Raw genomic sequence first — 26,581 nt, 5'->3', positions numbered from 1 at the left:
AGGCCACTTCATAGAACTGGGCTGAGGTCACCTGAGACCTTGTGCTTGTTCTTCCTGCCTTCTCCTTCCCTGTACCAAATCTCTCTCCTACTTTTTCTTTTTTAAAGCTGGAAATCCTTGGGGATGTCCTAGAAGAGACATGAGTCTGTGTCTGAAGGAGGAGGGGACAGAATTTACCTCCTTGTATGAGCAGATCAACTTAAGCTGCAGTTCAACAGGCAAAGATCCAATAATGAATCATGAAGAACTTACTGGGATATGTTTAATACTTCTTATTACATACTGTACATGTAAAATTCTGCTTTTAGCATTCAAGCTTATGGGGCTTTTAGGTGCATACTGGAGGAGTTTTGTCATCATATCTACTCTGCTGATTCGCCTATCTTTTTAATTGCTGTTTTAAATTAAAACAAAGCATTAAAGATAAGCTAGAGAAAATACAGAATAATCAAAAGGGAAATAAGCCAAAAAGAAACTCTTAAATATTCTTAATTCTAAGGTAGGTAAGGAAATTTGCTGGTGTGTCAATTTTGAGAAGGAAGGAGGACATTATCCACCATGCACTAGTATGAAGATTTTTAAGCAACCAATCATACATATCAATGATCAAAGAATTCCTTCCTTCTGTATGTACGTTCTTTCATTTATAAATCTTAGTTCATATTTTCTTTAATTATTAACATTTATGTGCCATCTTCACAAGCATGTCTAAGTGAAATAAAATATAAATCTAAAAACATCAGTAAAAATACATCATACTAAGATGAAACTATAAAAAGATTGTTGTCTGATTAAATCCCTCTTTATCCAAATGCTCTTGGAAAGAGAACTGTGTTTGCCAATGTCCTAAAAATTAAAAAGGGTGAGGCTGACCTGGCCATGCTACTCCAGAAACGGGGGCAGCAGCTGAGAATGTCACTTTCTGGATCTCAGCCCCTCAGGCAATCAGTATAGCTCCCATGAAACAGGTGCCATTTTATTAAACTGGCTACTCTTGGTCAACAGGAAGATAAGCTGCCTTCCATGCCAGCTTTCAACTTATCTTCAAGGGCAACTGCACATAAAGCAAATTACAGTAGTCTGACTCCCTGAATATGCCTGGTTTGGAGAGTTATCTCCATAGTTTTTAATGTGACAATTATGAAAGTTCCTAGTCTTTTATTAAAAAGTTGCAGCCACCAAATTTCTTCTTTTGTTTAAAAACTGATTTTTTTTTGAGGGGTGGGGGGTCAGCAGTAATGACTTTTCAATTTTCGTCTGCCGTCCTTATGTGCTGAAATACTAAGTCTCAGAATTGCTATCAAGACTGTGGAGTGTCTGAATGTTCCTACAAAATCAGACATCAAATAACAACACTTATTCCCATTTCTTAGCTTCAGAGCTCATTTAGGCCCTTCAGTATCTGCTGTAAAGAGGAACATATATATATATGTGATGGGTGGTGGTGGAAATGATCCTTACAATTATAGAAAAAGCAAAGAAAAAGGGGAATTATTGTTCCATGAAAGACATTTCAAAGACTTCCCACTTAAAAAAAAATCTGGCTTAAAATCCCCAGTAAAGATGCCTGGTGAGGAAACTGTCACACTCCTTAATCCTCAGATGACTTTAACAAGATACTCACATGCACAAAAGTTTTTGCTCTATCTATGGAAGACAAAGGCACACATATAAACAATCCCAATAGAGTGATGCATTGGATTAGGGGACAAGTGGCAGAAAAAAAGGGATTCCCTTGCCTTGTAGTCTAAAAGTAGTCTAAAAACCCAAGGTTCCAGGATAGTCAATAATGAGAAAGTTTCTGAAAACTATTGGCACAATTGTATCTGACATTTTTCGAACTGTTTAAGGACTAATATTACATTCATTTATGTTGTATGTTTGATTAACAAGGAAAATATCTTTGGCTTTGATCAAAAAGATCAAAATAAGATACTGATTACATTCTCTTTTATTGGTAGAGTTCAATTTATGCTCATGAAGGAGTCCATGTCTCTACTGCTACCACCATTATAAAGATAATTATATGCTGGTGTAAATCAACCATTTTAAAAATCCAAAATAGGCAGCTTTGATGTGATGGAATAGGAAAAATGGTAATGCTATAGGAGGCTTAGCCAGGGATGGACTAAAGGAAGATCAGGGTCTATTGACAGATCCGTAGGACTGGCCAAAGTTTCAGGGTCTTGCACATTTAACACATTTAAACTTTTGTTAAGCTGCTCTAAAGATTAAACTGAGGGTCACTGGAATACATATTTGCATGAAAGGATTGTGAGCTCAGTCTAATTTCCAGGACTAAAATAAATTCCTAGAGTTAGAATGTGCTCCAGTTCCTTAATTGAAAGTGTCTTCATCTCTGGGCTCCTCTTTTTGGTCAATCTTGGCATTCTAAACAAAAAAAAAAACCCAATAATCAATAAATGTACTAGTCTGAAGATTAGCCACTTCAAACCTTATCCCCATCCTCATGATGGTATGAATAGTACTTGCAAAATATATTAAAAATTGAATTTTGACTTCAGTGGTTCACTTTTCTTTTCTCTACTTCAACAGCCATATGGGGGAGAGAAGTAAATCATGCTGCCCTCTGCCATCAGTTCATTTCCAAATTCAAATACAAGTGGCAGAGGGGTCATTTCTATGATTTGCAGGGCGGGTAGAATTAGCAAAAGTTATGACCTACCATTAGCAGTCAGCAGCCTATATAGTATACTATAGTATACTATAGTATAAAAGTATACTATATTATAGTATACTATTGCAGAGTTCTCTGAGTGAATTAAATCTAGAGTAGATATACTGGGAAATTAAGAAAAGCTGTGAATGCCTAAGGATAAAGATGTTACATACCAGGTGTTCTAGAAAAATAAAGATCATAGAAGGCACAATTCTACATAAGAGTCCTGCTTCTCCCACTATTTCTGGCTAATTCCCTCCCCAAGCAACTAACATGGTTTCTACAAGCTAGCAATTGTGAGTCCCACTCCAAATGCTTAGGGTTTTTCTTCTGCCTTTTCTGGAAATCTTATCCAACTTCCCTTCACCTCCCTCCCCAAAACAAGAACAATAGTAATAAACAGCAATTGATGGTTGACCCAATGAGTGCAAATTGCAGGGAAACAGGCTTCGACTAAATATGATTAGAAAAAGATTGCTCTGGTAGATTGTTTTTTGCTGGTGATATTTAAACAGAAGCCAGACAACCAACTGTCAGAGATGCTGTACTTACATCTTGCATTGCAATTTTTTTGCATCGAGAAGAGGAACGGATTAAATGTCCTTCCCTTCAGCCCTATGTTCTTAATTATGAAGATGGCCAGAAGAAAAGAGGGTCAGGGAGTGCCTTCCCCATGTTAATATCTGATTTTTTTTTCTTTCTGGTCTCTCCCCTTCTTCTTCCTAGGACTGTCCAGCCCTATTTTACATCCCCTTGGAGATCCAAGTAAGTATAGATTTAAGGTAATCTTCTTTTGAATATTTGGCGATCTTGTTTATTGTATTCACTGATTTAAAAATCAGAGTTACATTGGTTTGTATTTTCAACTTCAATCCCCTCTCTTGTAAATTGCCCATTTTTTTTTTTTAATATGTACATCTATTTTCTAATCATTAGTTTGCTGTTGAGTTGCTACTTTGTTTTGCTTTTGGGATGTTAGCTTACCATGGGTTAGCTGTTTTTGTTTTTGTATTAACACCTTAATTTCTCCCCTTTTTTCTACTGCAAACAAAGCAATATAAAAGGCTTTTAATGAATTAATTAATCATTTTCAAAATGGTTTGAAATGTGGGCAATAACCAAAGGTATTAAAACAAACCACCAGAAGATGGAAACAGGACATTATAGACCCCTTTGTTGGATAATAGCATCATTTTACCGGATGCCCATAAACCATTAAAATAGAGTAAATGAAAGGAAATTGAAAGGCCAATCCCACTGGATAGAATTATATAACTCAAAAGCTGCTTTGAGCATCACAGTTAGGATTACTGGAGAGATGACTAGCACTGAATGTTATGCCTGAGTGCCCAAATCATTTGATCATCCCCAGTCTGATTTGAAGGATCCTACTTGCTGCTCTTTCTCTGCAGACAGGATATTGAAGGCCAGCCCGTGGATATGGGGAAAGATTTTGTGGGATTATACTTGAACCTGTGACTTCATCCATGTAGTTTTCTTCGCATGATATGGAAACCATGTACTATTGCTGTCTTCTGGAATGTTTTCTTTACTTCCCAGTCTAGCAAACAGCCTGGAATTCTACATGCTGTCCCAAGTAATCATCTGGCCTGACCCTGCTTAGCTTCTAAAATCACCTAAGGTCAGCCAAGTGATGCTACCTCTTTTTCTTAAAGTCACCCACCTCCTTTCTGAAGAATGAGCTGGGCTGCCAACAGGATTACTGGCAGGCAAGATCACATGGGAGCAGAAAATCTTTCACGGAGTCTACTGCCATATTGTTTACAGGGCTTTCAAGAAAGCTTAAGACCAAACCGGTTAGCCGATGAATCTCTTTCAGTATTGGCAATCTATCTTCCCTTGTCCGTGCATCAGTTAACAGTCACACAGCTGTATTCCAAACAGGGCTTGGAGGTAGATCTCTGTCAGTTTGTCTGAAAGAGATGTGTGGGACCCTGAACTGGAGGCCCTACTTAAGGTAGGGTCTGCCCATGCTGATTGTGTTTAGTCAGACATAGTTATTCCTGTTTTTTGACAGCATCGTGTCCTTTCATCGTGCATTTATTTTATTCATTTTATAGTCCTCAGTGTGGGTGTTCACTAAATGATCTGCCGGGTGTTCACTAAATGACCCCATCTCCCCTGATCAATTGCAGAGCGAAGTGAATCACTTCCACAAGCCATCATTATGAAATGGAAGTAACCTGGGCTGTATTTTTGGAATCTAAGCCCCCCCATGCCGTCCCCCTCCCAACATACCTCTTTTGTTCTGTCAATCAAAGGCAAAGTACTCATGTGATGTAATTGAGAATGGAGCATTCTTTTCTTTTTCTTTTCTTTTCTTTTTTTTTCCAAGAAAGCTTTCAGTCTGGAAAAGCTTTCGGAACTCTGGGGGGAAAGCTTAGCTCAAAGCAAAAAAGAGAAGGCAAGTGTGCACTGACAGCTTGATCCTGGGGAGAGGTGGCTGGGCTGTTGTCTAACAGGTCCTCTGGGTCCTGATGAGGCAGACACAGAGGAAGGAGTCCTATTAAGTGAATGTGTGCTGCCAGGGCTCGAGGAGCAATTACTATTATGCTGCACAGTTCACTCTTTGCTATTGCTATTTCCTTCAATAAAACCCCTGCTCACTTGCCAATTGGAGCTTGTCATCTAACAATATTTCTCATGCACAATACACGGAGTAAAATGCCCTTGTGTTTTAAACACATTTGGAGACGTGAACAATAGTGGTTATACTGACAGCCAAAAAGTGCTTGCTTTGAATATAGATCAGGAACAAAGAAGGGGAGAGAGTATGATCCTACTCCAAATGGGAATACAGGTAGAGTTTTGCCCATACACATACACACACACACACACACACAGACATACTTTCTCTCTCACCCTCTCTCGCACTCACACACACAGACATTATGTGTGACTTACATATGACAGGCCTTATTCTAGCTGTAGCTTATCAAGGACCTACTGAAGCCAATACATGCTTCCAACAGCATCTGTTGACCATATAATAAAACAAACATCTGAGTAAATCCACAGCTGAAAAGTTAGGCTGTGCAACAGGTGCCCTTTGTGCTATCCAGCCTTGTTTTGCAGAAAATATCTCATCTGAAGCTGAAGTTTTCATGAAAAATGGCAAGGATTGACCAGTTGGGGTGTAATAAAGATGGCAGGTAGCTGAAGCAAAACTCTTCACTTTTAATAGTCTTGGTTGCAGGAAAAAACTGGCAGAAATTAGAGAGATTTTCAGGGGTCTTTGTAAGCTTAGGGAATGAAAATCAGTGGGGTTTCATCTTCCCTGCCCCCATATGTTTAGTTACCATTATGAAATTGTTCAAAATTTTCCAGAATGGGGTGAAGGGAGGAGTCAATGCCAGCCACCTGCTCAGGATGCCAAACTTTATCTTTGTTTGCATCAGCTTCTAAGAAAAGTATCCAAATGTCTTATTTTTGGAAATGTGCTGAATAAATTGTTTCCTTGCCATACTGAAACAAGATTAATTTAGCCAGGGTTTACTCAATCCAAATTTCTGGATTCACATCACACACCAGTTTAAAATGTGATCAGGTTGCAGTCAGTGTGTCATGTGAGCACGGCTTTTGGAGCTTAACCAAAAGAAGAAAGAGGTGCTGGTGATCAGCCAGAAGGCAAAATAGGGACAGGGTATTCAGTCTATGCTTGACGGAACAATGGTCCTCTTGAAAAAAATAAAAAGGAAGGAGCAGTAGTTATTTACTCAGGAGGAAGAATTACTTCAACGTCCATTGAGTAATCCTTTTAATAGGACTACCAAGTTTTTAAAAAAATGATGCATACATTTGGGTTTCTTCTTCATCAGGTAAGATGGCTTTAGGGGGGAAAAAAGAGAAGAAAAAAGATGGAGAAAATGTGACCTATCCTGGAGACCTACAAAATGGGTATCAGGTCTAGGACAGCACTAGGTGTATTTGGAACTGTCCCTTACCTTGCTGGGAAGAAGAAGCCAGCAAGGGCTGGCAAGTATGTCATTCTTGGAATTACAAATTCCGACTGTTAAGGTAAAAAATGTTTCCAACCTTTGTGAAAGACAGCAGATCCCTTGGCACATGGAACAAAAAAAAATCAACCTTGTAAGCTTGATATTAACAAAGCTGCTTATAATATGAGCTGTGGTATTCGATAAAATAAATAAATAACTAAATGCTGAATTCGGTTAAAGAGGATTGCCTAGTGATGGGTTGGAACAGGACCAGTTTGGTTACAACTTGGGAGAATGAGAATGAGGTCCATGTCTACCCTCAGCTGTGGAAGCAAACTGGGTAACTTTGGGTGGATTACTTTCTCATCCCAGTCTACCTCATAAAATTATTGTAGAGGGAAATTAGAGAGGGGAATGCTGCCTTGAGCTCCTAGAAAAAGAGCAGGATAATAAATCTGACAGACAGTTAAATATACCCAATCTGTATCTAACAAATCAATAAATATGTACGTCAAAGTGATAATAAATTCCCCTTCCTATGTGTAAGATATCCCTATAGAACAGTTAAGTGTTGAATTTAGGTCTCTGAAGGGTCACAGGGTTTCCACTCCTTCCTTGAATACATATCATTATTGTTATTATTGTTGATAGTTATTCTTGGCTGACTTTTTTTTTTAATTTTGTGTTGTGGATTGTCATTTTTAGAATTATATGGATATTTTAATCTCTGTTCGTTGCCCACAGCTGCTTGTATGAGGTGGTGGTCATATAAATGGAATAAAATAGAATACAAATAAAATAAATGTGCCTATCTGCAGCTATCCTAGTCTTCCCTTTTTCAACTACACGCTTTTTAAAAATTCAGATATTTTTTCCTGACTGCTAGGTTTTTTTTTTAATAGCTAAAGGTAATTGTAAAGGAAGAAAAAAGGAATATAAACAATATATCGTGACTCTTGACACTCCATTGCTTTCTTAAATGAGAATAATAAAATTTTGCAGATGAACAAAAGAGTGGGAGGAAGCTATCTGATTTACAATGTTTTTGAGATAAAGAACACTATAAAAAAAGAGATCAATGTGAATAATAAACCATTGTTAACTGAGTCATGACATTTCTATTCTCTGGGAAAATCTGAAGAGTAGAAATCTGCAAATGAGCACCTTATGCCATTTTCAAAGTGGGAGGAAGATGTGTAATTATAATTTCTGAAGTGGTGAAAGTTTTATTTAAATTGCAGGGGAAAATAATTGAAAAACATATCGACATATCAATATTACATAAATTGCTTTAATTTTATTAAACTGGATGTGGGAGCAAATCTTTTTTTCCCCTTCCTGCCATCCCTCTCTCTACAACTTCTTCCCCTTCTACAACTTCTTATTTTGTATGAGGTTCTGGCTACAGAATGTCCTCCCTGAAAGCCATTTCTTTAGTAAAAGTGCAGCAGGAGAACCATAGAAGAGATGAAATACTTCCACATGTCAACCCTATCATACATTTATTCTAATCCTTCCAGTAGCTGAGACCTATTAAAAAGGTTCCTATTTTCAAAATGGGTTTAACCACTTGTGTCTCAAGTGTCTACCTCTAATTACCGTTTCCTGACACATTTAATATATGCAAAATTAACATCACTTATTTTAATTAAACATGTGCAAAAAGAAAAAGAAAAAGAAAAGCTTTCTCCAAAAAGTCAAAGTTAACATGGCATGCAGCCTCTATATTTTCCTTAATCAATGGGATAAGGATTAATGGTTATAATCATTGACAAAATAATTTCATCCCATTCATACTTAAAGTGGCTATGCAGATTAACAGTCAAGAATCAAAGTAAGGAAATGTAAACTGACTTGCAAAGTGCAAAGACTGCTGGCCTTTGCACTTTAGACAGCGAATTTACCTGCAGTTTTATGCATAGAAATAAACACTGCAACATAGTATAATATTAGCACCAGGCACAACACTTCCCTCTATATTTAATTTCAAAAGTTTTTATCCTGAGCATAATTGATTTTTTTTTTAAAGATAGTCTTTTGCTGTCAGATTATTTATTTGTGCCTGTCCCTGTTTACCTACCGTTCGCATGCCATTTCTCTGATAGGAGCCTGCTATTCTTTCTCAGGACTCCAACAATTGCTATTTATTTCAGTTTGCTGATAGCACAGAGACACTCTCTGTGTCACAGATGAATCCTTTGATGAAGGTTTGTGAGACCTAGAAAAGCATAACCCTAAACTTTGCAATGTTTTGAGATGCCTCAGAAGGTTTGAATGGGTGAGACTTAGGTGCAGCAGATGCTTATAGTCATGATGTGCCCAACTAGGCAGCTGCAGCTGTTCCATGCTCATGTTTTCCACTGAGGTCCAGTGGTTGCTACTTTAAAACAGAAAGCATTGCACCAGCAGGACCTGAAAGCCCAACTTGTAAGATGCCAACAAGGCAATGGAGTTGGGGGAAATCAATGCAAGTGCAATGCTTTATGGCCTGACATGGTGCCACAGAACTTTTACTATCTCAGAACTGCAGGCATTGACCCAAATTCTTCTGTTATGATATAATTTGTTTTTAGCTTCATGTGTTGCATGAACACAGCCATTGTGATTTGTAAACCAGGGGTATGATTAAGTGTGGAGTTGGTACCCAGATATTGTGTCTTATTCAACAAACCACATTTAAGCAAAGCATGGTTGAACCTAAATATAGTTGTTTTATTCAGATAAATGTTAGTGATTCTCTACTGCCATTTTAAAATTAGGACTTCACTACAGAGCTAGTTTTGCCTTTTTTGGCAATAACAGACAGCCTGTCCAGCTCAGGGCTTTGCTGCATTAGCTTGTGGTGATGTGGTTGTGTGGGTGATGATGTATTGATGAATTCAGGTCAATCTAAATCCAAGTTCACAGAAGGGCTGTCCTCAGACAGCCCTTCATTTGGACAACTGCAATCTGTAAAGTAGGAGAAATGGAGACTCTCCTTGTAAAAGAGGTTCCACAGTCATGACATCACTATGAAGAAGGACCTATTTGCTGCTTCAGCTACTTGCTTTATATTTGAACAGAACTAAAAGCAAGAACTTCAAGTATGTTCATATTAGAATAGATGGTATGGGACTTCATTTCTGATCCAGTGACTCAAAATGGCCATGGATTTGGATAATGTATGGCCCATCTTTTCATATATTAAGTTGTAAGAAATTCGTGGCCAACAAACTATGGGAGTCCACATAAGATGTTTGCATTTATCCAACTTAACTTTTATAAATTTATCCAGTCATATATGGTAGGTGCACAAGGTGGGATAACACACACACACACACACACACTGCACCACCACCACCACCACCACCACCTTAAAGATCACTTTCAACAACCACACCACCTTTTTCTTCCCTTTTACTACATTTGCAAGCTAGTAGACCCCAAAACTCACGCACCCTCATAAATAACTGGAGAGTTTTTTGTTTTGTTTTGTTTTCATTTTCTGTTCCTCACCATGAAAAAGAAATGCTGCAAAAAACCAAAAAGGTTGGGGGTAGGCTGCACTTGTTGTTGCCATTCCTTTTGTTAGCTACAAAGAGTGTTTTAGATAAGGAAGCATAGTAGTGGGGACAAAAAAAAAGTCCCTGACCACTCAACCCACTTCAGTTTGCTGATAGCACAGAGACTTTCTCTGTGCCACAGATGAATCCTTTGATTGTGAGAACTGGAAAAGCATTGTGAGAATCCACTAAATTTTGCAACGTTTTGAGATGCCTCAGAAGGTTTGAATGGGTGAGACTTAGGTGCAGGCAGATGCTGATGGCCATGATGTGCCCAACTGGGCAGCTGCAGCTGTTGCATGCTCATGTACAACTATGAAAAAAGATAACACTACCATATATCAAAAACATCTCAGCAACAACAAATAGACTGTTACAACCACATGGCATCACCGCAGCACACTAACCAACTAAAGCCCTCCAAAACATCTTAAGTAAACCAAAAGACCCAACAGCACAAGAAGAAAAAATAGGACTCATCTCCAACATGCAGTGTAAGGACTGTAACAGCCACTGTGTAGGACAGACAGGCAGCAGACTAGCAGAGCGCATCCATGAGCACCAACTAGCAGTCAGAAGACATGATGAAAACTCCTTCATCTCACAACACATGGACAGACTCAACCATAGTTTCAAATGGGAAGCTGTGAGCATCCTAGATCAAGCTAAATCCAAAAACACTAAAGAATTCCTGGGAGCTCAGCATTCAGACAAATCAGCCACCAGTAGACACATAGAGATAAAACACATTGACACACCATTCAAAAGAGATAATAAAAAGGCTAAGAAGGAAGCAAAAGAAAAAGAAAAAAAAAAGACCAGAACACATCCTCTCCAGCAGCCAACACCCAGATAAGCAGGGATTAACATCAGGCAAACAATCAAGCAGAAATAGGCTGACCATATTTCCTTGAGACAAAAACGGGACATTGGGATGGCAAAACAGGGCAGGGTTAAAAACAGAACATTGGGATGGCAAAACAGGGCAGGGTTAAAAACAGAACATTGGGATGGCAAAACAGGGCAGGGCTCGGCAACAGGCTGGATTGGTAGGCAGGAACTTCACCAGTTTTCTTGGTCTGGGAATCTTTGGATTCCTTCCTTTGTGAGAAGCAAGGCTGGGCTGGAGAGTCTAGTGAACGGTTGTCCCCGACAAGCCATTCCTCCTCTGGCTGTGCTTTTATGTTCTTTTCTTCCCACCATTTCAAGGCAGGAGCCAATCAGCTCGCCCTTTGATCACTGCCTACCAGCTGATCCTGCTTTTTTCTTTTTAGGTTTCCCACCGGGTTGAGCTCTGTGGCTTTTTTCCCATTTCTATGGAGCTCCCCCTCCTTCCACTCAAAGTCAGACTGCATTCTGACAGGCTTGCGGGAACTTTCAAATTTTTAAGTAAGGTTTTTAAGAAAACGGGACAAAATGGACATTTATATTAAAATGATGGGACGGTCTGGAAATGTTTAAAAAAAATGGGACTGTACCATTCTAAGCGGGACATATGGTCAGCCTAAGCAGAAAACAATGCCCTAATCAAGGAACTACCAAGGAGAAAACCACACCCGCACCAGCACTGGCAGGGCAAGCTGCTGTATATAAACAGGGAGCAAACCCCTCACCCACCAGCACTGATGATGATAATGAAATCTCTGCAAGCAAACAACCAAGCTCAGAGAGCACCGAGGACTCCACATAAAATTTTATTCCTGCAGATACCCCCTGCAAGTGTTAAACCAGTGAAAGATACAACATGAGTGGGTCCTGTAGCTGAACAGAGGTGTAATTACATAAGGAAATGGAGACCTGTGACTGTACGCTGCTTTCTCTCAGCAACAATATTTTCTGGAAGATATGAATCTGCTTGCCATAGCAAGTTGCTTGTTACAGTGGTTGTGCTAGGCCTTGTAACAAAACTTGTTTAACATTACTTACGGGAAGCTTTTCAGAACAAGAGCTTGACAGTAAAATGCACTTTATCTGCATTCTTCAACAAATAAAAGAACCCTTGAATGACAGCGCTCTCTCTCTCTTTTTTTTACCCTTTTTTCTTTGAGGGTGTTGTAATGGGGAATTCAGGTTAAATGTCTGCCTTTTATGTTCCTCTCCAACAGTGCTTGAAGGATAGAGCTTAGCTTGATGCACTGAGCAGTCTATGGATATAGGAAATTCTCCTCTCACATTCATGGAATATTTCCTTCCAGGTTTTCTCAGCCTAGTACCACTGAACACTTGTGTGTCTTTCAAAGGCTATAATGAGACTGCTGGAATTTGGGCACATTTTGAACAAAGGTATTTTTATATCTGGGTAAAATAGGTGGAACTTTATTTTCCAAGAGACCACTTAATACTGGACTGATTATTGCCAATTGGGACTGGAATAGAGATGGATGGTCCAGTATCTTAAAAAAAAAACCAAAACTCACAAATAGATCCTTGTGCATAGACGAAATCCCAACTAAAAATGTGCCAGTGGGAAGGGATTAAGATGAGGCAAGCCATAAATGACTTCTGCAAGTTGACAATCCTTTCTGACAGCTGACTCAAAATCTGTCAATGGAAAGTTTGGTCAACAGAACAGCTGAGAATGGTGTAGACAACTGGGACAAGGGAGAAGCCAAACTGTACAATATCCAAACTCCAGCCAAAATATGAAGGTATCATAATACTGTAAAAAGATAGGCAAGGTGAGGGTCAACTTATCTGAATCTTGGTTACTTGGGGGTTATATAGGATTGGGCTACCTATTTGCAACCTAACAGGTATCTGGTTCAAAGCACAGAGTTCAGATCCAATATTCTATTTCTTAATCATATGATAGGTCTAAGTAAATATTTGATCTCACACAATTCCTACTTAATGGTCAGAGAAGTACTTTCTTAGTATTAAAGGTATAGTACAGTTTTGAAAGGGATTTAGACATGGAGGGCTATAACGATCAGTGGCTACTCATTGTAGTGTATGAGCAATATCACCAAGCCAGCAAACACTATAGTGGTTGGGCAATGTTGAGCTTCAGGGTTTAGTGACCGTGGTATAGACAGCAGATTTCCTGACATTTCACCAGCAACCGTGGCTGGCATCTTCAGAGGCAAGGTGGTCTGCTACATGGCATCTAAAACATAGTCTCTAAATCCTGAAGCTCAACCCAGCCCAACAGATACCAGCTGTGAAAGCTTACACTATGGTGGTCATTTGCTAGCCCTGCACTTGGGCTTCATCTGTTTGGTCACTGTGAGAGCAGAATGCTGGTATTTGGTCTGACCCAGCATTTATGCTCCTCAAATGATACCTATGCTTTTGAATTATTATAAATTCTTGTTTTATGATTGGCCAAAATCCACTTGGAATTTTTTTAATCTAATGGAAAGGCAAAATGCAAAGTTTTCAGTAATATCCAAACTTTATGAGCAGCCAACTTCATTTTAGCCCTGTTACATTGTTATGACTTTGGGGACTTACATTTATATGGGATGTCTGGGGAAAAGGTCAAAATATCTTATCTTAATCAAGTAATTTTGATTTCTCCCCATCACTCTAGAACATCAGTTAGCAAGTAAAGATGAGAAGCCTATAAAAGGTATTGTTCTCAGCTCAGTATCAGAATTCAGCATCACAGATGTACCATCTAAGGACACCAAAAATGACAGAAAACTGTCGGACTCTACTACATCTTCATTATCGTCACTTCAGAAATGTGGAACACAGTTCAGCTACCTTGAAGATAATGCATCAGGCCATGAAAGAGACAGTAATGGTACGTTTTGCCAATGAAGCAGATTTTTAGAAATGTGCTATATAAATGCCCTATAATTATCCTCAGTTATATACATCAAAAAGGAAATAGAGCTTTGGAGATGGGTTTGACATTCCATTTTGTGGAGGTTAGATACTGTGTGATTTGGGTTTTTATGAACTGGATTGTATGAACTGAAGCCCTCCAGCCCCATATGAAAACCTGAAAGCCAACTTGTTCGTTTTGGAGTGGGGAAACTACAGGCAAGAAAATTAGGAAGTTATGTTGATATTTTACTCAAGCTTTTGTCTGAACATACGCATAGACAAAATATTCTCACAGCAATGAGGGAAATTCAACTTTATATACTCTTCTTCCTCTTGACATCCTGAAGAGCCAAATGAGGGGAAAACACACAAGACCATTTTGGGAGTTTTCTCATGTGCATAAAATATGAATGAAGGTTTGTATTACAATCTTAGTTTGGGAGCCTTACAAAAGCAACCTGTAAGTTTTTTAAAATGAAGATTGACTATTATAAATACAATTTTCAATAGTAATTTAATGGACCAAACTAAGAAAGTACAGTAGATAGTGTTTCAAAAACATTTTATACTGAACAGGTTGATGAGCAAAGAAGAACCGTTAGGAAAGATATCGTAAGCCAACAGAGGAAACCTTCATTATCATTATTTATTTATTTATTTAATAGCTGTATAGGGCTGCCCAGCTCAAACAGTGTAACTCTGGGTGGCGTACAACAATCAACCAAAAGAACCACGTAGCATTAAAAACACACCCAGTATATAAGTTATCATATTTGGCAACCAAATATAATAATGAAACTTACTCAAAGGGACCCAAATGTCTGGGGGAAAATATGAATACTTTATATGCATTCATTAGAGAATAAGGATGTCCTGCTAAGTTTCTAAGGCAGGAAGGAGAGGTAGGGTTGAGTCAGTTCTGATCTCATTAAATATGACCTTCATTTAGGAACATGACAGAGAATAAAAACATTTAAGATCCCACAGGTCCATGGCTCTCCCATGCTTAAGCTCCCAAGCAGTACACCTTTAGTGGGACATCTACATTGGTGGATTCAAGGAGGATTTCTGGTATATCAGATGGTGGTCTTGGTGGTAGAGCAGCAGTTCCCTGTGGTCCCCTCAGCTGACTCCCTAGAACAACAGCTGCATCAGAGAAAGAGCAGACAATCATGTGGCACCTTCAAGCATAACAATCTTAATATAACAGAGACCAAGATAAAAATGTTCTGATGTTTCTACCTCTTACCATTTCAGACAGGAGTTGAAAACTATTTGATTCAGACAGGCATTTTTAAAATGGGGTGGAGGGAGTCCTTAAAAAGGCTGTGTCTTTTTCAGCTTTCTTCTTGGTTGTTTTTTTTCTTTTTCTTTTTAACAGGAATCACTGTCATAAACATGTTACTTATTTCCATAGGTGCCCAAGTTAAAATATAAGAAAGAGGAGGTCTGAAGAACTCAGTCACAGTTTTTAAATGGCTTTGGAATCTGACTAGGCCTTAGCTTGGTACCAAAAAGATGATGATAAGCATTCAATAAGCCCATTTATGGTTTGTGTTCCTAGTATTCCTCATTTGCATAATGAATGCACACAGGGAGTGGCATCATCAGGCTCCTCCTCCTCCTTCACTGATACATCTCACTGAAACATCTACAGAGAGCCCCTGAACATATATATGAGGATTCTGATTTCACTATTTTGAATCAGTCATAGGCAAAGCCTGGTCTCCTGATTTCACCCCACTTGCATATTCATTATTTCAGCACAAATCCCTGAAAAAAATTGGGGCTGCAGGAGTCTTCTTAAGCAGAGTGACAAGGCAGCAAGTCTCCCTGAACATGGAGGGTTTCCCTACTGAGCATGGATTGGACAACCCTGTACTGTTTGTTCTTTTATATATTTGTGGAAATATGTTGTTGGATTACGATACAGTTTACCATGTCCCTGCCCTAGCTTGGTGGTTCAGTAGTACCTTTTTCTCCTGCTCCTTTGTTGAAGTTTGATCTGTGGATGAAGGAAGGGTAAAGGTAATACCTACATTTTCAGTCAGTTTTAAATAACATCCATTGCCAGACACTGCCTGCGTATAGATATGTTTCTTCTTCTTTTCCTTTAAAGCTGCTTATGTTTCATGTATGCACAGCTCAGGTGGCTGATTTCTGATGGCAATCTTCTATTTCCTTCCTTGGGAATCTATTCCACTGTACTCTGAGTTATTTCTAAGTAGGCATGTATAGGATTATACCGTTACTTATGTAAATGGCTTGGGCTTAGTTGTTTTTTTTTTTGAAGCGTATTAGATTATTCCATTCCATTCGAGCTTGCTATATAAACAGTTAAGGGTGTAGTTGTTCTTTTATCATTCACACAAATACTTGGATTTGTGAGTGAATCACAAGTGACCTGTATTTCTTTTACTCCATGCCTGTTTTATGGATATCCAACTACTTCTGTCAACTTTGCAAGCTGGCAAAGGACAGTGAAATCTATGCATTGCATTGCTGTTGGAGATTTCAAGATGTTGCAGCTTACTTATTTTGACAGCTTGCTTCTGTGTGAATGTTTTTAATCCAGCACTGGAATTTATGAATCAGGGCAGGAGCATCAACAAGGAGAGAGGTTGACAAAGTGGTCATCTGGGCTAGTATCACATTTTCGGGAGTCTGGGAAACCTGACCTCTGTGGGATATCTTGTGGAAAGCAATCTAGCAGGGCCCAGTGGCACTCAGAGGTGATGAGTAGCTTCAACCTTGGCTGGAACTTTTCTTTGCCAACTCCCCCTCTTCTGAGTAAAAATAAGAAAAAGGGATGAAATAACTCTCCAGACCCAAGAGTCCAGCATTTGCTCACCATGCCAGTTCCTCTGGCTGGCCTGCAGCTTTCCCTTGTATGAGAAAACCTGATATTCATTTTTCTACTCTCTGGCCCATTATTTAAACTTGTAATAAAGACAAATGCTATTTTGCAAAGCTGGTAGTATGTTGAATAACATTAAATAAAATCAGATGTGTTACATTATTGTATGCATGGCCCTGTGCATGGGGTTTTATGTGACTTCTGTACCTCTTCTTGGGATGGGGGTGGGGGTGGTGGAACTGCAATTAGTCAATCTAACTGAAAACACTAGGATCCTCCCCCCCAATAGAGGGGTGGAAGTAATGTAAAACCCCATATGTGGGGGCATGACATAATGTAACATCTTTACTTCTCTGTTCTAAGAGCTCAGGGGAGGATGGATTGTATATACCATTCTAACAGATCCTATAGTTCTCTTCCTGTCACTACTAAACACCAGGATCTAGGTAGCTCCTAAAGCTAGTGTTCTAAAGTGCAAAGGTCAAGTCCCAGGAGAGGATTTGAACTCCACAGGATAACATTTGCCTACCCACATCAGTTTAATCCCAAATAATTTACTCACTTTTATTTTAATTCCATTCACTCTGCTGGAGGCTTCTTGGTTAACCTTTTTCACTAACTTCCTAATTAATTCACTAACTAATGCCCATTAAAATCTCCCTGTGTTCAGAGGACCTTACTCAAAATGAGTGAAAATATGATGCTAGCGTTCATTTATATTGTTGAACACTTAGTATTATATGCTTGCTACTTGATATTAAAGTGTTTTCAACCAAAAGTATGATATTGATGTAATATTTTTAAGAATACTTCCTGTGTCTTGAATTCTTTCTTGAATCTTTTAGTTGTCTGATGCATTAATTTCAGGCTGCTGTGGTTAAAATATCTGTTTTCTTTGGCTGCCTGTGGTCTACTCATACATTGCTTCCATACCCTTAGCTTTCTTCCAACTAGTCTACCAAGGCCCTCACGTGCTACTTCTCATTGCTTTGCATAATGATGCAACCCTATGGTAAAATGGAACTTCACTGAATTTTATGTCCTACAAAATGTGTTTTAAATGCAGACTCTTTGATTCTTACACAGGATGGGTGGAAAATGTTCTAGCAATGCATTTGGCATACTTTTGGCTCTCAGATTAAATCTTTCTGATCTTGCTGTTTATAAAGCAGTAGTAGAAAGGATTGTTATTGAATAGTTATCACATCCATCACTAAAATGTATTAAATTCAGGTCAGTTCAATAAATTACTGTGTTCAGAAACATCCATTGGGGTCAAATCCATTTTATGGTTTGGAAAATTCCTATTTCCTATGCTGCAGGTGGTAAAGGGTAGCTATTTATTTGTTTGGATTTATTTAAACTTTTTGTATGGCCACCAACTTGCAAAACGTGACTTTTGGCAGCTAACATCAGATTAAAAAGAAAACAAGATAAACAATAAACATAAAAGAATGACAACAGCAATATAAAATATAAAATATAAAACAGAATGTGTTGCAATAGTCCAACGCAACACAGAGGCTGAAAGGGCAACATATTCAAAATCCTAAACAATTTTCCAGCAGGCTCATCTGATGTCTTAATCCAATGATAGGAGGAAAAATGGAAGGTCATCAGGGTCAGGGCCATCCAAATCTTGGGAGAGTATGGTTCCAAAGGGCAGGTGCCACAATATAAAGGCATGCCTTGTGGATCCCATTAGATGGCATTGTTTCATGGAGGTGATACAAAGCATGCCCACTCTCTTAGATCTCATGGGATCTAAGGCATAATCAGAAATTGGTGGTCTTGCAAATAACCCAGCTCTGTGCCATGAAGTGCTTTAGAAGTGATAACCAGTAACTTGAACTGCACACAGAAACCTATAGGAAGCCAGTATAGCATGTAAAAAAAGTAGGATTACATGGGCATACCATAATATACTCTTAACTACCTCTGTCACTACACTCTAGATCAGTTGTAGCTTCTGGGTGGTCTTTAACATCAGCTCCATGTAGAATGTGTTGCAATAGTCCAAGCAGGAGATTACCAAGGCATGAGTGGTTGTGGGCAGGACCTCCCTCCAGGAATGAGAGCAATTTACACATAAAATGGAGGTCCTCTTAGTCATGGCTACCATGTGCTCTTCAAGCAGGGGCTCTTCAAGATGACGCCCAAATTGCACACCATTTCTGTCTGGGAGAGTACAACCCCTTCCAGAACTAAAGATGGAAAGTCTCCAGATCCAGATCCAAATCCAAATCCACAGCCAGTTGTTCTTGCTTGGGTTGATTTGAAGCCTCTTCTTCCCCATCCAGGCCCCCACAGCTTCCAGACACTGGGAAAGAACCTTTGTGGGCTTGGAGTAGAGATATAAAGCTGTATATTATCAGCATACTGATAATTATCCCTGTGTGGAAGTTAAGCTGGGATTGTTGTCTGTGCTTGGGAAAAGCAGCAGCAGCCAGGCAGAAATTTTTCCCACCCCATTTCCCCAAGGTTCAGCACAGCTCATGCTTTTTCCCAAAGGGCTGAAAAAGAAACTTGAGATCTGCTCATTAATTCATTCATTCCCCCACTTACAGTTTACTCACAAGCATTCATGTTGGCATTACAGCTGCCTGGCTAATTGAGCCACACCCTGGAATTTTCAAGGATGTGCTGATGTCCAGAGGCAGCCTCACCCCACTCAGGCCCTTAGCTTGCAAAAGTGAACACTAAGACAGTGTGTATGTGCGGTTGAGTATAGAAGAAAAGATAAGAAAACAACAAGCAGATGGGGAAGTGGGAGATGACATCTGGAGACTGACAGCTATTATAGGCAGGCAAGAGGACTATCAGTCAACTGCTAGGACCACAAGCTACAGTAAGCAGCATATCCTGGCGGGATTCCTGCCTGGAGGCTTGGGAGCTCAACTGGAGTGCTCAAAAGCAACATTGCAGAGCTTGGAGCTTGGCCTAGAGCTCAGAAGCAACCAGGAAAGGAGCAACCTCATTGAGGCAGCACCTCATCCCAACCAGTGCAAGAACTATAGGAGGGAGGCAAAAGTTGTATGCCACTTTACAAACTTTGAGACTTTTCTTTGCTTTAAGGACTGAGTATTAAAGACATATTTATGTGGCTATATCAACTTGCAAGGCCCAGGAGGGTGGAGTTAACCCAGAGCAATAGCCTGTTGTGAAAGGTATGTGCCACAATAAAGCATTGTGTGATCTGCTATGCTGCAGTGTGTCCAGTCCTTGGAAAGCAAAGAACTCGCACAATCACCTGCCAATGGATGACCTCACCCAGCAGATTCATATAGATGTTACCTGAAGAGAAAGTAAATCCCAAGGAACTCCATAAAGTAGGGGTCTAGGGCTACCTACGTCACTGACTTGAACTGGCCTTGGAGGAAGAAAGACAACCACCACAACACCATGTTCCCCACTCCCAGCCCCAAAGCCAATCCAGAAGGAATACCATAATAGATAGTATTAAAAGCTGCTGAGAGATCAAGGAGGGCCAGGATGGATGCACTACCACCATTTTGGTCCTGGCAAAGGTCATCTAAAAGTGCAATCAGTGCTATCCCAATGCTATATCCTGGTCTGAAATATGACTGAAATGATGGGAAGGTTGGAGACAGGATGATAATTGTCCAGAACTGTTGGATCCAGGAATGAATTTTTGAGGAGGAAATTTAAAAGTTGATAGAACCACTTCTCCCTCAAGGACCACCACCACTGCCTGCATTCACTGACAAGTTATCTCCTGAGAAATCGTAATTATCCAGGAGGGGAATGGATCTAATACATAGGTCACTGCATTTACAGCCCTAAGGATCATGTCTTCTTCCTTAGGACAAATAGAGTCAAACTCTTCACAGACAATCATGCTATATCATACCTTGGTTCACTCCAAAGGACCTGTGAAGCTGGAGTCCATCTCATAGTCCAAGTGGTTTTATCTGACAAATGCCTTGAATAGTCTTCACAGAACCCTGCAGATGTTCCCCAGGAGGGACTTGGTCACCATGAACAGGCCACTGGGTGGCTATATGTGGACATTATAAGAGCAGAGAAATGATCATTGCTACAGCTACTCTGAAAGAGATGAAGAGACACACCAATGTTGCTGCCAGGCAGATGAGAATTGTAACCAGCTCCATCACGGTTGCCAACACAGCACCACAGAGCCTTATATGTTTGTTTGCCAAATTCAGAAGGTTGCACAGCTCCATAAAGACTTCAGCAGCATCCAACACTAAAACTAGTAAGAACAATAACACAAGGAACAAATTGCTGTACATCTGGAAGAAAAGACTAACATCAGAATTCATCAGTCCTAAGCCTTCCATCAATGAGCATTTGAGTAGTAGAGCCACCAGCTCAGTACCACACACTGCCCAACAGCTGACTGGTGGCACTTCAGCTGCCACTTCTCCATCAGTTTGTCCCATGGTCTAGGTGGCCACGTAGCCCGGTTCAGGCTGAGATCTCCCATCCCTGCCACTCAAGAGGCTGCTCCAGAGACTCCACCCTCTACCACCCTCTACCAACTCTTGAGGTAACCATAAACCTTCACTGTGCTAACTTGCTGCCCAAAGGAGGGTCTCTGAATTTTCCTTAGGACCTTGCATGCTCCACATGCACATATTCATACCCAAACCCTCTTAAGGCCCATCCCAAATTGACCTCTGCCCTTGGTGCCATTGCAAAAATAAAAAATAAAAAAATCCCCATCTAGTCAATCCATTTCTTTTCACTCACTGCTGTGGCTTTTAAAAGGCACTTGCTGTTTCTTTTCTTTCTTTGCCCAGTGGGATTTTGTTTTTGTTTTTTCCTTTCAATTGAAAACTTTTTCTTTCTTGATTTCTTTCCACATCATATTCTCTTATTTCCTTCAGAGTGATGATTGGCTTTCAGCCACCATGATAATTCTTTTACTTCTGTAATTTTTTTTCATTTTAGTTCTTTACTGTCTTTAATCATCTTTCTACTCTTCTAAACACTTTAGGACACCTTATCCTGCTGTCACTGGTGTCTCATTAGTATTATGGTAAATAAATTTGGTGACAGTGACTTAAAAAGCTCCCAGAATTTATGAAAGAAGCAGTCTTATATTCTAGCACGTGAGCAAGGGTCATTATAAGGGTTATTATATTGAAGAGATTCAACAATTGAAATAGTCTCCCAAATATTCAACTAGTTTCTGGGATTGTTAAATTTAAACATTAGCCAAGCATTGGCTGAATGTAAATGTTTAATTGAAACATTAGCCAGGGCTAATGACCAAGTAATCAGAACCAGCTTCAATTACAGCAGCCTATAAACTATACAAGCAAACAAACAAACAACATGCCTGATTTATTAAACTATGTCTCTAGCTAAAACAGTCCCCTGAGATTACATATTACCATTCACACATAATAGAGGAGAGGAGCATGGTTCAAAATATGCTTCCATCAGTACGCTTCCTTAGAAGGGAGAAACAAAGACATCTCATTTAAATTCAGACTTTGCCCATGTGGTGAAGGACTCACTGAAGCCACCAAACATGTTTTACTATACTGTTCATTTTATGTTGACACTAGCTGTGAGCCATTAACCCCACACCTAATTAAATATCCTGGTCACTCTGTCTAGTTTTACTTAAAGCATTTGCTTTAAGATTCAAATGATTCAATTTCCTTAAGTGTAGCCAAATTTTGTCATGTTATATGTAAGATGTGCAGTAGTTTGATTGGTTTACCTAATTGGTTAATCAATATCAGTTTTTATGTATGTAAGGTGTTTTATGGACTTGTCATTGACCACTATAAAAATTCACTCTCTCTCTCTTGATATACATGTATATTGATTTACAGAGAGAGCTTGATCACCTAGAAGTGCCTTAAGTGTTCAACAAACACCTTAAACCCCTGATTCTTCACAAAAGATTTTTGTAAGAGTTTTCGTAGTTCTTCCTCTAATGGCTTTCACTTGAAAGGGTTAAGCTCCATGCAAGGTCATGGAAGTACATTCTTTATTCCACCAGCATTTGCAAAAGATATTTATACTTTAATTTACTCTGGAATGTGTTCTGACCAATTTTTTGGATGGCATGTCAATGAAACTTCATGGGCACCCCCCCCCCCCCCACACACACACAGGATGTGCATTCTTACATTTTGCTATATATGGAACAATAAAGAAGAGAAAACTTATATTGGCTTCTATGGACTAAAAACAGCTCCACGTGTTCCAACTTTAGGTAGCCATAGGTGTCATGGAAGTAACTTTCTAAAACTAAGTGAAATGTGTATAGCCTCGTGTGGCACAGAGAGGTAGGCGGCAGTATTGCAGCTGAAACTCTCCCCACGACCCGAGTTCGATCCCAGCGGAAGCTGGATTCTCAGGTAGCCAGCTCAGGTCGACTCAGCCTCCCATCCTTCCGAGGTCGGTAAAATGAGCACCCAGCTTGCTGGGGAAGGTGACGACTGGGGAAGGCAATGGCAAACCACCCCGCTAGAGTCTGCCAAGAAAATGTCGTGAAAGCGGTGTCCCCCCAAAGGGTCAGACATGACTTGGTGCTTGCGCAAGGGAACTTTCACCTTTCAATAGGAAACACGGGGATAAATAAGATTTATTTGGATCCAAAAAACAAAACAAAACCCTGTTGTAAATGGTAGAGCACACTTTAAAATTGTAATACATACAGAAATCTTGTTAAAAGAAATGAAATCTTGATTTGGGAAATAATCACAACACCTAAAATACAATCAATTAAATACACAGGCCAAATATCAAACAAAGGCTTGGTGCAACTTAATGATACAACTGGAAAAAAGAATTTAACTCACTTTGCACAAATGATTCAGTCCACATCATCCAGAAATATTGATGGAAATTCCTTCAAAAATTGGGCTATATGGATCAGCTGCAGGCTAGAGGCACTGTGGCACAAAGCAAGACTGGACTGACAGTCAATAGCAACTGAGATCAAGAACATGTAGAGTGAAGTCAGCCTGGCAACCTTATTAAATGTAATACTTTTTGTAGTAATTAATCTACTGATGTAGAGGGGAGATCATTGTTCTTATTGAGATAAATGCAGTAATAACTTCCTTTTTTTGTGAGCAGGCAGGCAGGCAGAACAGAAGACAGAAGGTCTGCATCTGCACTGCTGCAGTTTGTGGCTAATTTATTTTAAAATATAGGAATGAATGCATAGGAATGAATGCTCAATTGCTAATATTTATTGTTTATTAAACATTTCTCATTTAAATACTGGGAGGAGAGGAGGAAGAAGAGAATGGGTTATACATGCAGCTCTTGCAAAAAGTGTTATATCCATTACCACAGTTTCATGGCATGTGCTCTGATAGGGATTTAAAAGCATCTTTAATGTAAGGCACAGTGTATGCGCTGGAACATCACTTTCTTATTAAAATGTTGTCTTTTTGTGTGGTCCTTCCTGCAAATAATGGGTAAAGCCTTAAGAGCAATATCCATTCTCTGATTAAAATTATGCAGATGCCAACAAGGTTAATAAACTGAGGAGCGTGCATATTATTAAGAAAACAGAACCTACATTTCAAGTAAGAATTGAAAAGATGCTTAACTTCAGATTTGATATTCTTCTATCTGAGTGCCAAATGAGGAGGGAGGGAGGGAAGAACTTAATAAATATATGTTACCTAAAAGAGAAGAACTTTAATTACACCATGGACTACTGGATAAAATGATTACATTTTCTACACTGTAAATTTCATACAATTAAATGCAGTAGTGTCACCTTATAACATGTTTCAATTTGATAATTATTTCAGTTCATTTACTCAGAAAAAAATATAAGCATGAATTTACTTAGTATCTCCCAAATCTAGTCATTTTCATTCTCTCAGGCTGACTTGGAAGTTACTTGTGCTTGTCTGAACTTAAATAGATCCCTGACAAATTTAGATAAGTATTAAAATTGATAATATTATGGATGATAGCTTACTAATAAAAATTAATTCAGTGCTGTGCTTCTTAGTGTTATTATCTGATATTATAAAACTAGATTTTACTATAAAATTTGGGATGCTCAAGGAGGCTTTTGACTGACAGAAAGCTGCTTGCGTTGAGCTGCTTTTTCATTCTGATGTTAAGGTGGTTACTGATATATAAAGTGACATCTATTGAAAAATGTTAATCAGAGGATGCTTATAGATGCCAGTGAACCAAATGGTAACTCCCGATAGTGTGCACGACTGGGAAGAATGATTCAGGTCCAACCAAGTGGTAAACACGTGATGGTAATCGTCAGTATACTCAGCTTAAAATGGAGCAAATATTTTCCCATTGTAACAATGTTTGTTTATGCACCTAATCACAAAAATAATTCCTGTTTGCCTTTCATAATGTTGTCCCATGGCTAAAAGCCAATAATTCTTGCTCCCTGGAAACTTTGCAAACTTATTAACAGGCTTAAGATCCAGTTAAGATTCTTGGAGTCTTCTTCCAAGAACCATAGGCTAGGATGGATCTCATTTAAACAGCAAAACACTTCAGCTATCAATCCTTGTAAAATATTGGTCTCCAATTCTGATATGGCACTCATGGGTACTAATGCTCCCTATAGTACTTTCCTTGGCACAAGAATTTAATTTAATTTAATTATTTAATTAAAGTAAATTTGCGTCTTTTAATTTAATGTTCTCTATGACATCTCCTTTAGCAACTTACTTTATTTTTAAAAATGGGAAGTTAGTATGCACACAGCCAAGATGTTTTAAGCATAGTAAATGGAGATTGGGAATCAGGAGGCCAGCATGTGGGGGGAAACGTTTTAAGCCACATGGCATGGTGATCCTGACCAAGATTGTACTCCCAGGTAGATAAATGTCTGCTACCTACACATTCCTTTCACAGTCTTTATTTATGTATTAATCCAGTTTCTAAGGCTGCAATAAATAAGATCTCTTTAGCTAGGAGGGACTTACTGCTAAGTAGTCACATATACTGTAGCTTGTGCTGGAAAATGTTTCTGGTGATTCATAGCATGAGAAGTGTGTAAATCATATATATATATATATATTAATGTGAAGAATCTATCACAATGCTGATGGATTCCCATTTCTCTTGTGAATCTCACTCTTTGCACTTCTCCTTTTGAAAACAGATGAATGTGCCACCCTCATCCTGGCCTGCTTGTTCTGCCAGTTTTGGGAGTTTCTGTTCATGTTGCCCGACGTCTGTGAAAACTGGCTGATCGATATGTGCTGCCCTTCCCATAGATATCGCCAAACATCAAGCGATGCACCCAACAACAGCGAATGCAGCTGCAGTTCTGACCTTGACTGCAGCATCCTTGAGTCTTGTCATGGAAGTGGGGAATGTCTTGAACTGGCTCTGGAAATCTCACAAGTCTGTTATCACTAAAGTAAAAGTACAGGTGGGGTTCTCTCAAACCATCCTTGGGGAAACCAAAGGATAGATTGGTTTAAACAATAGTAGCAACCATAATATTTAGGTTTGCCAGCCTGAGCTGTGTAAATGCATCTTGTTTTAAATCTTGTACAGGCTGTATAGCTTGTGCCCTTACCCTCAAATTCAGGATTTTCTGGATGGGAAAAAGAAATGAGAAACTGTCTTGCAATGGTTTTAAGAATTGTATAAGTAGTATTCCAGAGTGGGAAATAGAGATTTTTTCCCCCTTTTCTGATGAAACTCAACTTCAAGAAACTAAAGGCAGCATGGTGAGTAGTATATTTAATCCCCTCCTCCACAAAAAGTCCTTCACCCAACACATAATTAATAAAATAAGCTGAATTTAGCACTG

At 39.1% G+C, this 26,581-nt stretch overlaps 1 protein-coding gene across 1 annotated transcript; it reads left to right on the top strand.

The window, feature by feature from the left end:
• Positions 1-12,427: 12,427 nt before the first annotated feature.
• On the top strand, positions 12,428-26,225 carry MDFIC2 (MyoD family inhibitor domain containing 2). Its single transcript, XM_063292833.1, has 3 exons — positions 12,428-12,464; positions 13,714-13,929; positions 25,922-26,225. The coding sequence occupies exons 1-3, from the start codon at positions 12,428-12,430 to the stop codon at positions 26,179-26,181; spliced, it is 513 nt and encodes a 170-aa protein (XP_063148903.1). The 3' UTR covers positions 26,182-26,225.
• The last annotated feature ends 356 nt before the right edge of the window (positions 26,226-26,581 follow it).

This window comes from Candoia aspera, chromosome 2 (assembly GCF_035149785.1).
Source record: "Candoia aspera isolate rCanAsp1 chromosome 2, rCanAsp1.hap2, whole genome shotgun sequence".
NCBI lineage: Eukaryota > Metazoa > Chordata > Lepidosauria > Squamata > Boidae > Candoia > Candoia aspera.
The sequence above is the reverse complement of the archived record's forward strand: the minus strand, read 5'-3'. Positions and strand labels throughout refer to the sequence as shown.